Source organism: Diutina rugosa, assembly GCF_008704595.1.
Source record: "Diutina rugosa strain CBS 613 chromosome Unknown scaffold50_size97106, whole genome shotgun sequence".
NCBI lineage: Eukaryota > Fungi > Ascomycota > Pichiomycetes > Serinales > Debaryomycetaceae > Diutina > Diutina rugosa.
Genome location: NW_022995098.1, coordinates 1233 through 14793, shown reverse-complemented (window position 1 = coordinate 14793; position 13561 = coordinate 1233). Strand labels below are relative to the sequence as shown.

Here is a 13561-nt window from a genome sequence, read left to right as displayed (position 1 = left end):
CGAGTCACCGGTGAGTCGCACCCGCACTCAATTAAAAATTTTCATCGCAGACCCTCAGTAACAGCGCCCACTAAGCACCATGAGCTCGAGCCACTGCCGATTTTATGAGAACAAGTACCCCGAAGTCGACGAGGTGGTGATGGTGAACGTCCAGGAGATCGCCGAGATGGGGGCGTACGTCAAATTGTTGGAGTACGACAACATTGAGGGGATGGTGTTGTTGTCGGAATTGCTGAGAAGACGGATCCGGTCGATCCAGAAGTTGATCCGGGTGGGTAAGAACGAAGTCGCCGTCGTGTTGCGTGTCGACAAGGAAAAGGGTTACATCGATTTGCTGAAGCGCCGGGTGTCGCAAGAAGACATCGTCAAGTGCGATGAGCGCTACAACAAGCTGAAGGCGGTCCACCTGATCTTGCGCCACTGCGCCGAAAAGTTCGGCTTGCCCCTCGAGGAGTTGTATCAGACCATCGGCTGGCCGTTGAACCGCAAGTACGGCCACGCCTACGACGCGTTCAAGTTGCTGATCACCGAACCCCTGGTGTTCGACGACATCAAGCCGACTTCGGAAGACGTGCTCAACGAGCTTAAATTGTACATTCTGCGTCGTTTGACTCCTCAAGCGATCAAGGTCAGAGCCGACGTCGAAGTGCTGTGCTTCTCCTACGAAGGGATCGACGCCATCAAGCGGGCGTTGAAGGCGGCGGAAGCGGTGTCGACCGAGACGATGCAGGTGAAGGCGAAGCTCTCGGCGGCGCCTCTTTACGTGATCTCGGTCCAGGCGTTGGACAAGAACCAAGGGGTGGCGTTGTTGGAGAAGGCTATCACCGCCGTCACCGAGGAAATCACCGCCGCTGGTGGTGAAGTGAAGGTGATCATGGAACCTAAGGCGGTCACTGCCAACGAAGACGCGCAATTGCAAGCGTTGTTGGAGCAGAAGGCCGAGGACGACAAGTCCGATGACGAATCTGACGACGAATAATTCTTAAGGGGATGATGACAAAAAGAGTGGGTATTTACTGTATATTAGTCCGGACCCGCCAGGGCCCAAAGTAATCCAAATGCATAGGTTAAAACGGCTGCAGCTGGCGCAATAGCAACTGTTTTTGGTTGATCCGATCAATGACGTAGGGTGGGAGATGGCTAAGAAGCTCGGGGGCTAACCTAAGCTCGGTGACCAGTTCGGGGAGCACAAAATGGTCAAACGTAAGCATCGGGTTACCCGCCAAGTCCAAGAGTTTCATCTGGGGTAAACGCGTGCCTCGCAAGGTGTGGAGGCCATTATAGCACGCCAGAAACAGGACTAGGCCTGGAGGAAGATCGACCAGATCTAGCTGGCTGATGGCGTGGTAGCCGAGGCGGAGCACTCGAAGATTATGTGGGAGCATCACGTCTTTAATCAGAGTTAATTGGCGCTTGGCAAAGTCGTCGTCAATGCCGATTAAGTCTGGGTCCATCTCCATATCAAGGACTTCGAGCGACGCCGGGAAGTGGACGTTTTTGAGGGTGGTGATGAGGTTATTGCCGAGGTAGAGCTCGCGGAGATTAGGCGGGAACAGCACCTTGTTGAGGGTCTTGATGGCGTTGTTGTTCAAATAGAGCACTTTGAGGGTCAGCGGGAGCCGTAGCGGGTTGATGGAGGTGATGTTATTATCGCAGAGACAAAGCTGAGTGAGCATCGGTGGGAGTTTAAGGCCTCTAGTAGTGGTCATCAGCGCCTGGAGATTCAAATTAGTCACTGAGTCGGGGAATCTGATGCCTGCCATCGACTCGTTGGGGATGTTGGACACGTCGAGGTACCGGAGCCCTTCGGGGAACCGCACCCCTTTTAGCAGTTCGATGGGGTTAAACGCGAGGTTCAACAGCACAAGCGTGGCGGGGAAGTTGACTCCCTTGAGGGTGTCGATGCGGTTCTGCAGCACGTCCAAGTGCTCGAGAAACGGGGGGAAGCTCACGTAGCTGAGGAAGTAGATCTTGTTGTCCAGCAACTCCAATCTACGCAACGTCAGCGGAAACAGCACCTCGTCGATGGCGTGCAATGCGTTCTGCAGAGCTATGAGCACTCGGAGGCGGGGGATATGGAACCCTCCTAAGGTCTCGAGCGCATAGCCACCACCGATATTAAGCACTTCCATGGTATCAGCGAGCGAGATCAGCGTGGGGAGAAAGCGGAAACTCAGTACCCCGTAGTCTAAGATCTTCAAATGCCGCCATCTGACCACATCATCACATATCTCCTGGGCAAGCTTATCGATCTCGGCCGGGTCGGTGATGGCCACCGTGGTCTCGATATCGTACTTCTGGATGATCAGCACGTGTCTCACTTTGGCTTCGCCCACATAGCGCTCAACAGCATTCATAAACTCGGTGTACACCAGTTTTTCCTCCGTGGTATAGTCAATCCACTTGTGGTGAGGCAGCCAGTGGATATGGTAGGTGACCTCGCCAATGCGGTCTAGCACCTCTGGTTCTCGGCTGAGCCAGCTTATTAGAGCTCGCATCAGTTCGGTGAACAGGTCGTCGACGTACTCGAGGCAGAACAGGAGCAGCGTGTCGGTTTCCGCTTCCGTCAACGAATTGAGATTGGCGACGTCAACGATGTCGACGTTCTCCTTCGCCTGGAGATCGGAGAGGAACATGATCAGGTGGAAGTATTTGAGCGGTCCAAACTCGACCACGATGCGGCGGTGGCGATTGCCTGGGGGCACAGGGTAGGTCATCGTGGTGTCGGCTGGTCGCGATGACCTGCAGGTATACTAAAGATGGTTGATATCGTTGGTGTTCGAGTTTTCGGTATTCGACATGCTCGAGCAATATAATTGCTCTTAAAGTTGTCAGTAGCTCAAAGAGATGGTTTAGTTGTAAAAACGAAGAGCTTAGGAAATTCTGTGTGGGTGGTGTTGTTTTGATTGCTAGAGGGACTGAGCCACGAGGGTAGTGCGATCAAAACAATCACTAACCACCTAAGTGAAAAAACAATTTTTAAATGTAGTCTGCTTTGAGAGGCGGAATAATCGACTCAAATGATGCAATATTGACTGCTCTCCGGAATTGGAAGCTTTCGCAACTGATTTGAGAGCTTGAGTTCGAATATCGTGTAGAAAACCAATTTCTGGACAGCTTGGATATCACGTTTGAAAGACGGCCATTTCTAAGAAAAAATAGACCCGGCCGGTAGTCCTTAATCAAAGAAATAGAAGGAGCGATGGAAGTACCCCTTGGCGTTCGTTGCGATTCATTGCTGCGTGGCAAAACAAAGGATTCCCAAACTTAATTCGTACGACCGAGTGACGTCAAGTAAGACGCCCGCCTCTTGGTTCTAGCGCTGGCACGGGGCATAAACTGTGGCTGGGTGGTTACGTCCCCACTCGCAACATGCACCGACCCCACACCCAGTGGGGCAGGTTCCCCACTCGCTATGAGGAGAACCTCAGACAGGATGGAGAAAGGCGGAGCTGCTGCTATCGGTAAAAAGGAACTGACGACCAGGCTTAGTCTCTGGATTTCTTAGCCATCGTATTTGGCGTGCCTAAACACATACCCCACGTTTTTACTCTACGATTTAGTCGTGGCAGAGATGGTCACATTCCATATTATCGTCTGATTATCCTAAATTTTGTGGTGACCTCTCAGAATAATTTTTTCAGGTATCTTCGGCGATTGTTCGTTATCCCCGTAGCCTGACTTTTTACTTTTATTTTTTTTTTCCCCGTCAGGAGTCAAGGCCGGCCCTAACGAACAATGCTTAACTCAGACCTTCGGTGAACACCAGTCGGCTTTACGAGCCGCAGCACGAGTCACTCCCTGAGTATATAGCCTGATTCGAAGCGAGAGTACCAGGCATACACGCCAACGTTTACCAATGCCGCTATGGTAATGATTTCGGACTGACGTATCTACTCGTCATGGTGCCGTTGCTCTAGGTCTCGGGGTTTACAACCGTTGACGCGTGGAAGGTCTTCGATGAGCACATACCATCTTACACTTTCAGATGATAATCCACAGCAGCCACGTTGCAGGCGACTGGCGCCCAACAGAGGTAAGCGTACAGCGGGGTATGCTAGGGTGAAGTTTGTTCAGCCACGGCTACAGCGACGTGGAGAAGACAATGATGTACCCAACCCCCCTTGTACCTATAGGGTTCGATGCATACGACGGTTTAGACTGCAGCCCCGACGCAATCAAACATCAAGGCTCAGGCTATGGATCAGTACTCAGAAGAGGCTTTATCGTCCTTAAAGATTTCTCGAACAGGTCTGTAATAAGTTTCATCACCGTACTAATGAAGAATCGGTTGTGAGGGAAAAACTTTTATATCGATGGTCGCGATGGCGCCTGCACATAGTCATTCCCATGGGCGGGTAAATCGCGAACTCAACTGCTATCTCATTAACCAAGTGGGTGCAACCCTAATCACGACCAATAGTGATATTGTTGAGTTTGCCAATGGGATTGTCGATTGGTCTTGGGGACCACTTGTCTGGAGGGGAAGCAAACTTAGCTAAGCGCGGGTAACTAGGCAGTATTCGAATCACGACTACTTGTGACGGCACAAGCCACCCCTAGAGGATGCGGAGACCATCCACTGATCCGTGTTTGTGCTAACAATGATAATTCCACCACAGAGATTCTTCCGCATGAAAGCCTTGGCAATTAATCGTGGTGCAATTGTTGTTGCCAGCAGCCAGTGCCACCACGGTTTTACTCCCTTTCGCGTGCTGTGGCTCCAAAGCATGGTCCCCACGGAACGCCGATGGTCACAGCTATAGCTGTTGTTGATGGTCAGCGCTCAACGGAGTCCCGCAGACTGATGCCTGTATGCTTCCCAGACGACATACTCTATCAGATGCGGAGACGTTGCGCACTCCGACGACTTTCCGGTTCCCCACTTGCCCCACTGCCACAGTGTTTCCCCGGCTATCGCACCAAATTTTTTTTGGGGTGCCGGATGTCGGGTTATGTGCCCATGCTCAGGGCTGTAATTAAATGCAATCAAGGTACTACTCCGAGACGCTGTTAGCTAGACCGCTTGGATTTATGGATATAGTACCACCACCATGTTCCTCAGACGATGCTGACGATGATGGTGTTGGTCCGGTGTGTCCGCGGTTCCTGGTGGTGAAGAAAATGCGGTTCTCCACATTTTCACTCTGGTTATGCATAAAGTAATACGCCTTCGCTTGCTGCAAAAAGATGGGGAATCTGCAACCCCACAAAGTGCTCACCGATTTGGATACGTATATCGGGCGTTACCCCATCTGCCTCGTGTCCAGAGCTATATAACGTACCTCATTTCCAACATCGAGAATTATTATCTCCAAAATGAGCAGCGACTCCAGCGAAAAGATCGAGCTGTCGAGCATCAACTCGATCCCCGTGCTGAAGGTGGAGTTGTGCGGTGATAACAACCAGTACATCATCATTGGCGGCAAAAAGTACCACCGCGAGGACCTCAATCGCGCCTTTGGTGGTACGTTCCAGGTCGAGCGCTACGCCCCTCCTCCTAAGCACGAGTTTGCCAACCCGTCGCCCCTCGGGTTGGCGGCGTTCGGGATCACCACCCTCGTACTTGGTCTCTACTACGCTGGTGCTAAGAGTATCACGGTGCCCGCCGTCATCACCGGGATGGCGGCGTTTTTCGCGTCGTCGGGCTTGTTCTTGGCTGGCGTGTGGGAAATGGTTTTGGGTAACACTTTTGCCTCTACCACTTTCTGCTCGTTTGGCGCCTTCTGGTGGGCGTTCATGACGCTTTCGGTGCCGTCTTTCGGCATTGGTGCAGCCTATAAGGGCGAGGAAGAACAATTGGAGAACGCCATCGGGTTCTTTTTGTTGGGCTGGGTGATCTTTATTTTCATCCTTGTCTTGTGCACCCTCAAATCGACGTGGGTGTTCTTCGGTACGTTCTTCCTCCTTTGGATCACGTTCATTCTTCTCTCAGCAGCGGAAATGTCAGGCAAGCACGGCGTCCATGTCGCTGGTGGTGTGGTGGCGGTGATCACGGCGTTGTTCTCGTTGTACTTATGCTTCGCCGGTATCGCTAATAAGGGCAATTCGTACATTGTGCCTCATGCCTTCCCTATGCCGGTGCCCAAAAAGAACCGCTGGCTCACCGTTTAATGGTGATTTGAACCGGTTTTTTATTTTTTAATTCTTCTTTACAGACCTAATTTTCCTTTGATAGTTTTTTTTTATATATTATTTGGCATCAATAACACATATTTATGAGTGACGCAAAGTACCTAGTAGTATGCATATAACGAGAGGGGAAGCGAATCATTACGTCAAACATGCTTGCGAACAAATTAATATCCGTTAACCTATATGATGCCAAATAAACTAAAATGATGTCAACAACAAAAGTTAAAAAAAAAAAGGATAAACTAGGTCTGGTGGAAGTCACCTTAGTAAGGGTGGATCTTCTTGGGGTGACGTTCACGGTGCTTTTCCTTCATCAAGTGCAACAAGTGTGGGTCCTCTTCTCTGGGCTTAGTGCCGTAAAGGGGGATCAACATCGGGTCGGGGACAAAGTAGGCTTCCGTCTTGTACGCCATAGCAGCGTACATGACGCCAAACCCAGTGACACCGGTGATAATACTGAAGACACCGCCAACAATCTCGTAGGTGTGGCTGTTCTTGAAGCTGCCAACGGCGAGAAAGATAAACGCAAACATAATCAGACCGAAAAGAAGAATGTAGGCAAAGGTGGCCCGGAGCACAAGCGTCAAGTTCATGAACGAGTACATCGCCCAGGCGACCAAGAAAAAGCCCTTGGCACTGGGAAGTTGGGTGGGGTCCTGGGCCATGTAGGCGGCAACAATGCCAAGCGACGGGGTGTAAAGGGCGCCGTACGACAACCAGAACGCGCCGTAGCTGACCAACGACGTTCCGACAAAGGTGAGACCGCCAGCGGCAAACTCCCAGATGCCAGCGATGAAGAGTCCCATGCCACCAGCAAAGTACGCCACCAGCATCATCAACTGGTGTTGAGTAACCCCCAAGGCGTTGCAGTTGAACAACCCCGACACGAGAGCGGTGATGCCAAAGGTGCCCATGCCAAAGGCCACAGCGCCGTTGCCGAATCTGGGAGGGGCAACGGTGGGCTTGTGGGCGTCCTCGTGGATGCGGTCGCCTTGGTAGGCGTCCACCAACATCCGCTGGATGTCCAGGCGGTAGAACTTTTGGTTGCCCAAGTAGACGAAGTCCTGGTCCGCGGTAACCCGGGACATTTGAGGTCCAAAGCGGGAAGCGTCTTTGGACAGACCTTCAGGGGATGAGTACAGCTCCATAGATGATTGCTGTGTGTGGATCCTCAACGAGTCATATATAGCAGCCCCTTGAAACCTATAGCTTCCTCGCCTTCACCAAATGGAACCATCAGAAAATAAAGTCCACCGATCTCCACAATATGGGGAGATCTTGAGAGCAAGCATTGTCACCAACCAATGTGGTATACCGCCGGCACTCGGGAGACAAATTACCGTAATTACAGTCACCGCTTCGACAAGGTACCCCTCGTCAAAATCTCTCTAAAGTGAAAATGGGCCAATACGTGAGTGCGACCTGCGACTACCACATTCTGATAACTCACACGCCTCTATGCATTGAAATTCGTGGACTTGAAAATGCCTTACGTGATTCGATTTAATGGCAAAACCCATCGTCGCTGGTTAATACCTTGAAATTGCTCGTGACTGGACTTTACACTTAAGACGAAAACCAGGGCTAAGTGCAATTGAAAATCTAGAACACCTGCAAAAAAGTGTAGTTCATGAACTCCTTAATCTTGTCGCTATTCTCTGATTGTACCCAATTCCGCTTTCATATCGTTTAAACTCTCCACGAGCCAGTCGATGTCGGCGAAATCTGAACGAAAAAGCTCCAGCTTTTGAGCACCAGTCAAAGCTTCTGGCCCTCCTTCCTCATCAACTAAGTAAAATAAAAGGAACTCAATCACCTTATAGTTCAAATTTTGCTGATCTTGTCGATCAAGGTCAAATCTCTTGATGAGGGCACTGCACCCTCCAGCGGACTCAAACATGCGGAAATTTTGAAGGTCATTGATCATAACGTGGATAAGAGTGATGATTGTTGATTTCGCCACCTCCATATCCTCATGGCCAAGGTATTTGATGATGGACGCCATATTGCGCTGACGATGGAACACCACTCTCAGCGCTGGATGAATCATAAGGAGACCTTGAAGTACGCGATTGGCTACCAAGACCTGCTCGGCATTCCACTCATCGTTTCGATAGACTTCGACTAAGGCGTTGGTCAAGTTGGTTCTGAAGTCATCTTGGAGATCGAGGAAGAGCTGGAGCTCAGGGGAGACGTAGCGGCTCACGTGAAGCTTTTCAATTGATGGCAAAAGCTTCGCAAGCAACTCATCTATCTTCGTTACCGTCGAAGCATCCTCGTCTAGCCTTTCGATAAGCTGAAGTATCTGGCTATCCATATCGGCTTGTTATGAGTCGCGAACTAGGTGGCATTGGTGTATACTATATGCAGGTACATACTTAACGCCGTTGGAGGACTTAGATGACTTGTGACACCAATTTGACGCCAGTCATGGAGATAATGTGGTATCTGTGTACTATCGGGGTACAAGCTGATTGTTGGATAATTTGCGAGTATAATTTTGCCAAAATATCTCAGATTTCAACGAAACAATCACAGCATAGAAGTTGACTGAAAGGGTATGTTCATTCAAGGGCAATTGTTGCAAGGTCCTTTATGATTGAAAGTTACAAACGGTCTGAAAGAAGCGTTCGGGATGGTTGTAGAATTTTTTTAATCAGTTTCCGTTGGGTGCAGCGCATAATTTCAATACAGTGCATCAAGTATATGGCGAAAGTTGTTGATGTGTGAATAAAAACTTGATAATAGTTATCCAAAGTTTTCATTTTGATTGTAAAAGGCCAATTTATTTTTCACACCTCTTTCAGGTACCATTTGTGAGTGAAAGCCTTTTTGGAATTTGTCGGCAAACTCCAGAATCTATCAACCATCTCCAAATTTTAATCCCACAGGCACTCCGATGCTCACAATAACTCTCATAGATACAATGTGACTTAACTTTCAATTTTCAGAGGTCTTCCCAGGAGTCTACAGACTCTTTTGTTCTCACAACTTGAGTTCACCTTCATTATGCATCAGATCTTGCAAATAAAAATTCCAATCTTCAATCATCGTTAATTTAGCACAGTATAAATAGATCTTTCAACTTTTATTCTCAACTTTTCCCACTGAAACTGAAAACAGCTTATTGAATGAGTTCATCGAGAGCCTTTCTCAAAAGTATGCAATAAAAAAAAGGGAGACTGACCGAGTTTAATACTCTTGTATTATTTTAGGACTTAAGAAACTTCCCACGTCTTCAGGTTGATAATAAAACCATCAAATCATGACTTCATTTAGGAGCATTGTATGATTAGAGCCTCACTGAACCTTGGGAAATCAAATTATTATGGACATGAACGGCTGGTACTTCTGATACTATAATTGACGTTTCGGTTTTACATACCTTCTACTTAGAGGTCTCAATCGTTACCGGTGTATGTCTGGTGATAACGCACTACTCTCCCCTCAAACTTCATCTTTGTTTTTTACCCTGGGAATCCGTAAAACCACCGGTCCAAAAATTGAAAATTTAGTTACACACTTTAAAGAGTGATGTCTTGAAACACTACGGACCTAAATCATCACATTCATGAGTCTGATGGCTGGCAGGATCGATCCCTCTCCGCCTATGACGCATGCAACCACATGCATAAGCCAACAACAGCTTTCGGCGATAAGCTTCACGCGTCGTTTAACGATCATGCCCCACACTTTCCCGATCAAAATGTGTCTAATTCCTTAGTTGTAAACTCCGTATCAAATAGCCTAAAGACAATGGCGGAAGCTTGGGGGAACAATGCCCATACCTTATTTCTCCACAATATAGAGCTGCTATACCCGCATGTACGGTCACAATGCCCCTTCGGTCCACAAACACCGCGTGTATTAATATTCCCATGCAATTCTATAGAAAATCCCTTACAGCGAACTTTCACAAACTCAAAAAGTGCGGACACCTAAAGAGATCAAATTGCTTAAATTTCACATTAGAATTGTTTATTCTTTATAGTTATACTTGCTCAATTCTCTTGCAAAAAAAAGGGAACAGCAACTCTGCTATCGTCATAGAAACCCGAAGCATACCAAAACGGTTGCTCGGGATTTAGGGCTTTAGCGCAAATTTCCGTGAGACCTCGTTCCTTCCCTTGTACTCGCACAATAACCCCATTGGGAAGGCTCTGCGTCTAACGCCGAACGAGCACTAACCTAAAAAAATATATGGCAAGCACCAGCAGGACGCACGGTGCACCATGTATCTAGAGAAACTCACAGAAAAATCGAACGGTGCTGTTCGATATATCAGGATAATATCAATATAACGTTAAGAAGGCCCACGGGATGTAGATTTTTCTGATATTCATCGGCCCAGCTCCTAACACATAGGCGTGTATTCGGCTTTAACGCAGGGGCCCACTACCCCTCTCCCCCGTCGGCGTAAAGCCGCACAGTTCCAGGAAACTCCCAACAGCCTTTGACAACACAGAGGCGGAGCTCCCGCCCCCGCGGGGTGAGGCACTTGTGACCCCGGATTTTGATCTGCGGTTGCTTTCTTTTCTTCAAGTCAAGAGCTTCCTTGTCACCTGCCATACGAGCTCGGCGATGACGACGACCACACCAAGTGTCTGGTTTGATGGATAATACCTTGCCATACTGACTTATTGAGCTTCTATTTCTATCAAGTAGCTATTAACGCCGGTGTGGACGTCCCCCCCACCCTCAACAATCACCCAATTTCCCCGTATATATGTATGTGTCAGTGGCTGCATAACCCGCCTTACCCCGGCCGAAAATGATGGACTTTAGGCAGCAGCATTGATTGAAACAATACCCACCCCACCCTGCAAACATATATAAATCTCTGCTTATTTCCTTCTGCCAGAAAAAAAAAATTCAGTTTCACTAGATGTCTCTGTCTTCGGAGTCCATCATCAAGGAGACAACCGGCACTTACTCTCTCGACCAGCCGTGCTCGCGGGTCGAGGTGTGCGGTGAATCCGGAGAGTTTGTCATTTTGGGGGGCAGAAAGTATCACCGTGAAGATTTGACCCGGGCATTTGCCGGTACGTTCCAAGTTGAACGGTACCTGACTGGTCCCACTCATAGCTTCGCCAACCCGGCTCCTGTGGGGCTTGCTGGTTTCGGCTTGACCACGGTTGTGTTGGGGCTTTTCATTGCCAATGCTAAGCACATTCACCAACCCCAATTGATCGTGGGGTGCTGCATGTTTGCTGGTGGGGTGCTTTTGTTTTTGTCAGGGACGTGGGAGTTGGTGATGGGTAACACTTTTGGTGGCACCGCCTTTGTGTCGTATGGCACCTTTTGGTTCTCGTTTGGGGCGATTACCATTCCAGGCTTCGGCATTGCTGAGGCCTATGGCGAAGACGCTGATCAGCTTAACCAAGCCATCGGCCATTGGCTTCTTGGTTGGGTGATATTTACTTTGATTTGCTGGGCATTTACTCTCAAGGCAACCTGGGCATTCTTTATCACTTTCACCTTTTTGGAAGCAACATTTGTGGTGTTGATGGCAGCTTACTACAGTGGTCTGGCTAATGTGATGAAAGGTGGTGGGATCTTGGCAGTGATCACCGGGTTCATGGGATGGTTCTGTGGCTACGCAGGTATTGCCAACCGCTCGAACACTTACTCTTTCTTCATTCCTCCTTCGTTGCCGATGCCTTTGATTGGCAAGAAGGGCTAGAGGGCTGGACCCATTCGACCTAATTCATATTTTATTTTAGTTTTTTTATACGATAGTTTTCAATACAGGGCACAATGCATATGACGTTAACGTCGCCCAAACGTTATTTCCCCTTCGGTACCACATGTACGGTGGCTATAAGAGGTGTGGCTGGCACGTGCCTTAGCGCCTGTAAATGTCACCAGGACTTTTATGCCTCAATAATAAGTGAGACCTATAATTGTACACGGCTGAGCGGTTGACCACTTCATTTCGTGTTAAGCTACTATCTTACTAGCACAGTTGGGTATCATTCTGTGGAAGCCTGTGATGCTGTCGATCGGAGTTTCGTAGCGAACATGACCTTTGGCTTCGTTCAAATATGGTGGTGTGGACATGCTTCAATGTGTTCCCTGAAATTTTGTGTGCGTGACGAACCCCTTTTCGCCATTAACCTAAGCGCGCAACTTTTTTCGCAGCTGATGTCCCCTGACGAACACTTGACGTCAACTAGTGTCGACATCATCCGCGAAAAATACGATAATGCGTTCTGATTGGTTCCATGGTGACTTCAACACACCATACCGATGATCAAGTAGTCATCCGTATTCGTTGTATTCGAAATAGCGCCTCCTACTATTACGTCATCCGGTCGGTTGACGTGTGTCGGTAATATTAACCTCGAACCTTAAATTCCTCATTGCTACGAGAATTCCTAGTCAAACTCGATCATTCGACTTGGACGAAGGTTCAGGTTCCATTATTTGACGTGCTCCTCGATCGAGGCGGTGGAAACACAGGTCTCGAGATGATCAGCCAACAATACCGATGCCAGCTAGATCGCGCCGACATCGTGTCTTTGTTGACTTGCATGTGTTTTATTACCGACTTTGTGTCACCAAAATGCGATATTTCAATAACTCCGTGGTGACGTAATCGGGGTCAGTTGATGGAAGAACGTCGAAGTTATGGATCCCAACAGTCCGCCTGAGCTGTCGAAGCATACGGGGTAATCTCACAAAGATTATTCACAAAGATTATTCCAAGGCACTGCCAAGGCACTAGCGTTGTGAGTTTCCCCTGGGGTGCATCACAAATGTCTTCACATCCATATCGGCAGACATTAATTTTGTGGTTGCTTTACCGACGATGCTGACGCAAGGTCACAACTCCGCGATTGATTATGCTCACCTCCCACCTGAAGTGGCTTCCATACATGGAAATTACGTTAAGTGTAGATTGTTCTAACAACGCAAAAGGAGCATAGCTATTTTTAAATCACGTCTTGGAGTTCGTCAACTTTCCAGGACCGTCCCATGAGATTTACTACTTTTTGAACTTGATGATGAGACTGCTCAGTATAGAACAATGCTGAGCAGTGTCGAAAATGTCGGCGTTGATGGCTTACAATTGTCTGAATTTCAACCGTAAAGCGTAGTAGACGTCGGGGAAATGAGGTGTTCCCCGCAAGGCGATGCATACGTTGTCAGACATACCCGACTTTGTGTCACAAATTTTTCACATAAGTTGCGCACCATTATTGTTTGCGGCATTAAAATTTCAAAGCCTCTTCAGCTTCGACCGTAATTCGGTGAAAGTCTCAGAATCTAGCTTTCACTGATAATTGCCGGTCAGAATATAAATTTATGCATTCATCCACGCACCAAACCACTCAGTAGTGGGGTTAAATTTTTTAACACTGCTACTGAGTACCTGAACATGCTAGCCGTGTTTGGGGGGTGGATATCGCAAAATGTTCACCTT

General features: G+C 48.4%; 6 protein-coding genes across 6 annotated transcripts; 3 read left to right on the top strand and 3 right to left on the bottom strand. All coding sequences in view use genetic code 12, as the record gives it.

Annotated features, from left to right (window-relative positions):
• Positions 1-79: 79 nt before the first annotated feature.
• On the top strand, positions 80-979 carry SUI2 (translation initiation factor eIF2 subunit alpha; the record flags this gene model as incomplete). Its single annotated transcript, XM_034154018.1, has 1 exon — positions 80-979. The coding sequence occupies one exon, from the start codon at positions 80-82 to the stop codon at positions 977-979; it is 900 nt and encodes a 299-aa protein (XP_034013699.1).
• An 88-nt stretch (positions 980-1067) lies between these two features.
• Positions 1068-2717, bottom strand: DIURU_001470 (uncharacterized protein; the record flags this gene model as incomplete). The annotated part of the gene is made up of 1 exon (XM_034154017.1): positions 1068-2717. The coding sequence occupies one exon, from the start codon at positions 2715-2717 to the stop codon at positions 1068-1070; it is 1650 nt and encodes a 549-aa protein (XP_034013698.1).
• Positions 2718-5319: 2602 nt separating this feature from the next.
• DIURU_001469 (acetate uptake transporter family protein) lies at positions 5320-6114 on the top strand (the record flags this gene model as incomplete). Its single annotated transcript, XM_034154015.1, has 1 exon — positions 5320-6114. The coding sequence occupies one exon, from the start codon at positions 5320-5322 to the stop codon at positions 6112-6114; it is 795 nt and encodes a 264-aa protein (XP_034013697.1).
• A 284-nt stretch (positions 6115-6398) lies between these two features.
• DIURU_001468 (acetate uptake transporter family protein) lies at positions 6399-7283 on the bottom strand (the record flags this gene model as incomplete). Its single annotated transcript, XM_034154014.1, has 1 exon — positions 6399-7283. One exon carries the CDS (start codon positions 7281-7283, stop codon positions 6399-6401), a length of 885 nt encoding a protein of 294 aa, XP_034013696.1.
• A 503-nt stretch (positions 7284-7786) lies between these two features.
• On the bottom strand, positions 7787-8452 carry DIURU_001467 (uncharacterized protein; the record flags this gene model as incomplete). The annotated part of the gene is made up of 1 exon (XM_034154013.1): positions 7787-8452. The coding sequence occupies one exon, from the start codon at positions 8450-8452 to the stop codon at positions 7787-7789; it is 666 nt and encodes a 221-aa protein (XP_034013695.1).
• Positions 8453-11020: 2568 nt separating this feature from the next.
• On the top strand, positions 11021-11818 carry DIURU_001466 (acetate uptake transporter family protein; the record flags this gene model as incomplete). Its single annotated transcript, XM_034154012.1, has 1 exon — positions 11021-11818. One exon carries the CDS (start codon positions 11021-11023, stop codon positions 11816-11818), a length of 798 nt encoding a protein of 265 aa, XP_034013694.1.
• Positions 11819-13561: the final 1743 nt, after the last annotated feature.